Source organism: Thermobia domestica, chromosome 4 (assembly GCF_964235325.1).
Source record: "Thermobia domestica chromosome 4, izTheDome1.hap1.1, whole genome shotgun sequence".
NCBI classification, from domain to species: Eukaryota; Metazoa; Arthropoda; class Insecta; order Zygentoma; family Lepismatidae; genus Thermobia; species Thermobia domestica.
Window position 1 is genome coordinate 260613451 of NC_137457.1, and position 6419 is coordinate 260619869.

The 6419-nt window shown below is 32.3% G+C and overlaps 1 protein-coding gene across 1 annotated transcript; it reads right to left on the reverse strand.

The window, feature by feature from the left end:
• Positions 1-3413: 3413 nt before the first annotated feature.
• LOC145683112 (uncharacterized) lies at positions 3414-5774 on the reverse strand. The gene has a single exon (XM_081754472.1). The coding sequence runs from the start codon at positions 5772-5774 to the stop codon at positions 3414-3416; it is 2361 nt and encodes a 786-aa protein (XP_081610598.1).
• Between the last annotated feature and the right edge of the window lie 645 nt (positions 5775-6419).

The following is a 6419-nucleotide window of genomic DNA, read 5'->3' on the forward strand; positions in this document are numbered from 1 at the left end:
CGGACATTTCATCTTCTGCAGTAATAAACTAGCCAGTTGTATGATAGATGAAGTGCAATTGTGTGATTTTTGTTCACTTATTTTTATGATAATGTACGATTATTTTAAATATCAGGCCTACCCTTACCTTATAGAATTTAAAACAAAAATAAAATCTTACACTAGGCATTTTCTAAGTAGTCAGCAGAATTCTAAAAAAAAAAGAAAAGAAAAGAAAAGAAAAAGAAAAGAAAAAAAGAAAAAGAAAAAAATCTGAATGCCCACACTGTTAAAAATGGTTTCTTAAATTCGAGAAAAAATTCCTCGTATTTGAGAACATTCGTTTCTTATCTGTGCACCGAGTAATACATTCTTAAAAGTGAGATTTCGATTTTCTCAAATCATTTCGAGAAATAATGACTCAAATACGAGGAATTATGTCTCATTTCTGAGGGTGCAATTGGTTTCTTAAATTTGAGAAATAATGTACTTTTTCTTAAAATTGAGAAAGGAACATCTGAGTAAATGAGACATATAACCTCAATTTTGAGAAACACATTTCTCAAAAAAATGTGAGAAGTGTCTTTCTCAAAAGTGAGAAACGATGCACAGAAACGGGGTTCTCAAATACGAGAAGAAGGGAAAGGATATAAACAAAATATAAACATGCAAAAAAAAAAAAAAACTTTTAGTACATACAGAATTTATATTAAATGAACATGTTTAAAATATAGCACATTTAAACCTTTGTTTCAACGCAAGAAAATTACCTTCTTTAATAACGAAACATTTGTTTTACAATAAATCAATAAAATAAGCAGATAAATTCTAAGAAAATTATATTCTTTGATAACGAAACGTTTGTTTTACAATAAACCGAAAAATATACAGATAAATTCTAAGAAAAGTATATTCTTTCATAACGAAACGTTTGTTTTACAATAAACCAAAAAATAAGCAGATAAATTCTAAGAAAATTATATTCTTTGAACGAAACATTTGTTTTACAATAAACCAAAAAATAAGCAGATAAATTCTAAGAAAATTATATTCTTTGAACGAAACGTTTGTTTTACAATAAACCAAAAAATAAGCAGATAAATTCTAAGAAAATTATATTCTTCGAACGAAACGTTTGTTTTACAATAAACCAAAAAAATGAACAGGTAAATTCTAAGAAAATTACATTATTGATAACGAAACGTTTGTTTTACAATAAACCAAAAAAGTAAGCTGATAATTTGCCTTTGAAATATTCAATGGCGTGCCTTAACTATCGCTGTCAATTTGACTGCCGGAACCAGTGGTGTACGCAAAAGAGAAGGCGTCAAGAGTATTAAGGCAAGATATTAGGGAAAAGGCTCGTATATCAGACCAGCTAGATATCAAGCGAGGGTCCTGAGGAAAGCCACATCTGAACAAATTAAAGGATTATTTCTTCAAACAAACGAAAACAAAGTTACGCGATGTTCTAATTCTTGTAGAGCCTACAACAATTAGAACATTAGGAAACTTTTCTTACCTTAGCTTGAAATTGAAAACTCCCAAAAATAATTGTAGCCCAGGCCAATAACATATGCAGAATTTTACCACGGGAGTGGGGGATTCAAGCGCTCAATCTCATAATAATTTCAAGGAACATATGATTTTTGAATAGTGTGTCTTGAAATTATTATGAGATTGAGCGCTTAAATCCCTCACCCCCTTGATGAAATTCTGTGTACGTTACTAGCCTGGGCTACAATCACTTTTGGGAGTTTTCAAATAGTGAAATTTAAAACTGGTGCAAAACAGTGCAACAGATCAGTTTTAAAATTTATTATGTAAGGGAGATACCAGAGGCAGCTCGTGAAGAAAGTCATACCGATAAAAAAAAAAAAAAAAAAAAAAAAAAGAGTTTACCGTTTCGAACTAAAAGAAAAATAGTTATCTACTACAAGTGTGCGGTTTATCGTTTCAAACTAAAAGAAAAACTCATCTAACATAACAACTTACATTAGGAAAGTTCTCTTCTAAGGTTTGTGTACAAAAAGAATATCGATGTGTCTTCTTCACGATCCGCTTCTGGAGACGGAAAACATTGAAATCCAGGCAATCAATCCAACGATGGGGATACTTAATTAGTATAGCTCATATAATATAACAAATTTACGTGATAAATCTTTGCTCCTATGTGTTAATTATTCTTCAATGAAAAAAAAAAAAAGAAATACACAAAAATCCTATATTTAGGTTACTATTTGTAATGTACGTTTCATTGTAGCTATTATACTTGCTGATGGACGCTATAGGATACATTCTAAATCAAAAAGTAATACTGATCTTGTATTCCGCGAAGTGTAGTTTTATTTTAGATGCCTTCGACTCTTTAAAGTAATCGTCGGTAACTTCTTTCAGTATTAGTTTTTGTATTAACTATTACTTTATCTGTAACTTACATCATAATATCCTGAAGTGCTTGCTTACGTGATTTGTGATTATGTTGATTTTTCTTTAAGAAGATGAGTTTCTAAAGCAAGTTATTATTCATGTTACCATCGTATGTTTAAGTTCACAAAGATTATAGATCAAATAGAATAATTCGTAGCTGTAAATTATTAACAATATACAAAAATCACACACACAAAAAGTTACTACTATGTACCAAAAACGACTTCAATCGGTCGATTAGTTTTTAGATTATGAACTTACGAAATAACACATAAAAGGTATCAACCACTTTTGTTCCTGACTCCACTATGCTTATCTTTGCAAATGGAATAACTTTGTTTACAGCCATCATCTGTGCTCTCGACTACATATATCTTAGGAACAAAAGATTATTAGAACTCATTTCATGTTTCAATACAAGTATAAAATACGGTTCACAACCATCATATGCGATTTCGATTACATAATATTACACTATCTTAGAAACACAAGGTTGTTGGAGCTCATTTCATGTTCTAATCAGAGGCGGCTCGTGAGGGAAGTTATATCGGTAAAAATAAAGTGTTTTATTGCTTCAAACAAAAGAAGGAAAGTTGCTTAGTGTTCTAATTGTTGAGAGCAAGAATGACAACAGGTAACTTTTTTTTCACTTAGTTCGAAGCGATAAAACATTAAATTTTACCTATGTGATTTCCCTTACGAGCCGCACCTGGTTTCAGTGCAACGTGTAACTTATGGTTCACAACCATAATATGTGATTTTGAATACAGAAGTATTACACTATCTTAGAAACAGAAAGGTTTCTGGAACTAATTTCATGTTTGAATATAACAAAATATGGTTCACAACCATCTTATGTGTTCTCTACTGCAAAAGTATTATACTATCTTTAAAAAAAAAAAAAAAAAAAAAAAAAAAGTTATTGGAACTAATTTCATGTTTCAATGTAACGTATAAATTATGGTTCACAACCATTATGTGACTTCTCTTACATAAGTATTACACTATCTTAGAAACGAAAGGTTATTGGAACTAATTTTATGTTTCAATGTAACAAATAAATTATCGTCACCATTACGGAAAGAGGAACGAACATGAAGTGGCAAATAATTATAAAGAGAGTTTATAGTTACAACTTGTACAGTCGTTCGTGGTGTTACTACATACGCATGGAAATGTTCAGAGAAACCAATCGTCTGAAAACTTTTACATAAGATGTAAACTGACTCCATGAAAAGCACAATGTCCTCAATTTGACAAAATATAGGTGTATCTCTCTCACATCCAGTCATAATCATCATATTTCTGCAGTATAATATTCCATTTACACGCAAAGAGCGGCAGGAAAATATTTCATGTTCAGTAGTTGCTTCATTCATTTTTAAGAGCAAAGTACGAGCATGTTCGTGCGAATCTAACTTGATTTGCTTACCCTTAACATCAGTTACTGAATATAAAGAACATTTCTTTTCTCGTAATGTATGTGTAACATGTAATTGATGGCGTTCTGCTACAGTTTTTGCGACATTAATGAAGTTTCCAGAAAGGATCGCATTTTTCTTGAATGGGTAATGTTTACTCTCGTATCGCATCGTCCAATACCTAATTGGTGGTCCCAAGTATCTTATAATACGTGGATAATGTACTGCAAAATGCATCTTAGGCGTAAGATGTTTCCCTGGAAAAAGTAGAAGGAATAATGCATGATGATCAGCAATGATTTCTTGCAATTGGAATGTTTCGTCAACTGTTAGGGTCGGTGCTACAAGTATGTCTATAATACTGACCATTAGTAACAACAAAGACCAAAATGAATTATCATTTGGAATTTTATCTCCTATAAGAAGCGGAATATTTCTAATTAAACACCACATTTCAGCTGCACTCTGCCCACATGACCCAGAAGGATTACAAAGTTTTTCATGAGTAATGGGTACGGGTTTACAGTTGTTTTCACTTGGACTGTAATGAAAATTTGATATTCTATCATTGAGAACTGACAAGGTAAGTAACTTCTCTATCACAATAAACTGATGAAGAATTAATAACAATTCTGAAGCAGCCCAGCACTCAAAAATATCGTGCAGAATGTCGAATGTCAAATTATCTGTAACATGCCAATAAATAAGGTTGTTTAAGGGACATTGTTTCTTCACACCACAAACTGAAGTAGTAAAATCTTCCGCAGCAAGTTGTTCAAGTTGTTCGTGATATTTGGCTTTTGTTCGAAGGAATCGTATGTCTTCATGTGTTTGAGTGTGCAAAATATCTTTTGGGACCTCGCAGAATCGACAACAAAAATTTGCTGAAAAGCTTTCTACGAATCCGAACAGTTTATGAAGCCCTAGATTGTCACCTGTCACCTGCCAAAGAGCCACTTTTAGTATCTCAGTCATCCCTTCAACTCTAATTCCAAACGTTCCTAATTGGATCAAATCTTGTACAAGTGGTTTAAATAATTTCTCATATCCATATCTATTTACATCAAGAGCATAGTGTACATTAATCAGGAATATGTTTTCAAGAGAAGACTGTAGACATAACGGAAGATCCTTGAATGCAAAATAAATACAACCCAACTTATGAACACCTGCATGGGAACCCAAAGGATTAGCTACTTCAAATTCATCTATGTACAGTTCAATACCAAGTGTGTTTTCTTGTGAAAGCAATGGGTGAGAATACAAATACAAACCATGTTGTACGTTGTGTAACACTGTAGTTACTTGTCTGTATTCACCTTTAGACTGCTTTATACTTTCTACGAATACAGGAATTGAGAACAGTTGCTTTATAGTCTCAATAATAGGAACATATTGACATTTATCTTCAACAATACATTGTAAAGGAACACCATTCTCATCTATTCTTTGCTCAAATCGCTCGCCCAAAGTAATAGCTACCGGTTTTACAAATAATGCAGTTCGTTCATACATATTTTTCAGTTTATACACAGAATTAACGTCTTCAAACAAATTACTGCATTCGCTGAAAGACTGAAGTAATTCTTTTGTCGTGTCAGTATGGCATGTCCCTTGCTGCTGAAGGTTATGCTGAGTTTCATTTTTTAAAAAAGAAACAACTTTAGACACAATATGAGATGTACCGTCAATAATGTGTACAAGATTTGTGTAAGTTATATTTCTACTACATAACTGTGAACAAAACTGTGAAACGTCTGACTTAAGAAAAGCTATATCCGTTCTTGAATCACCTGCTGCACTACTCTGCCGATCATTTTCTTCATTTGTATAAAGGTTTTCTATAGTTTCATTATTTGTTGCTCTACTTCTTGAAATTACTTCATTGTTATTATGTAATGATTTAGTACTAGTAGTATTACTTACACTTTGTGGAGGCAACATTTCATTTGTGTGATACCGCCTTAAATGGCGCTCATAACAAAAGAGTCTATAAAACTGCTGGTGACAACTATTATCAAAACACTTGAAAATCTTAATACTTACATGAAAGTTTCTTAAGTGTTTGCAAAGATTTCTAGAAGTACCAAATCTTCGATTACAATACTGACATAACATCTTACAAATATACTGACACAACAAGAGAAAAATTCAGAAAAAGTATACTTATATTTTGTCAATTACTACAGCGTATTGATTAATCGTCCTTGGTACATGTTTTGTCTCTTACGTACTTCTCTCTTCAATGGTTAGAAACAATCTATGTTTCAACTCCTGAACACAAGAAGGAGCTATTCTTTCCCCACACTTGTAGAATGCATCGTCCAAAAATAGCCACACGTTCTTGCAATATGGTGAAAATTCTAAATTCAAAGTGTATGTAAGTTTGAAAACTAAGTCTACAGCTTTCAACACAGAAGTTGCTGGAATGATATGGTCCTCAATGATTACGAACACTTGCTGTGGACGCACAAGATCTCCTATAACAAGAACAAAGGGCTGGGTTCTCTTTCCATTCAAAAGTCTTTCTTCCTTCATGAACCGTTCCAGTCCAGCTCCCACCTACCAAATATTGAATAATAAATGTTA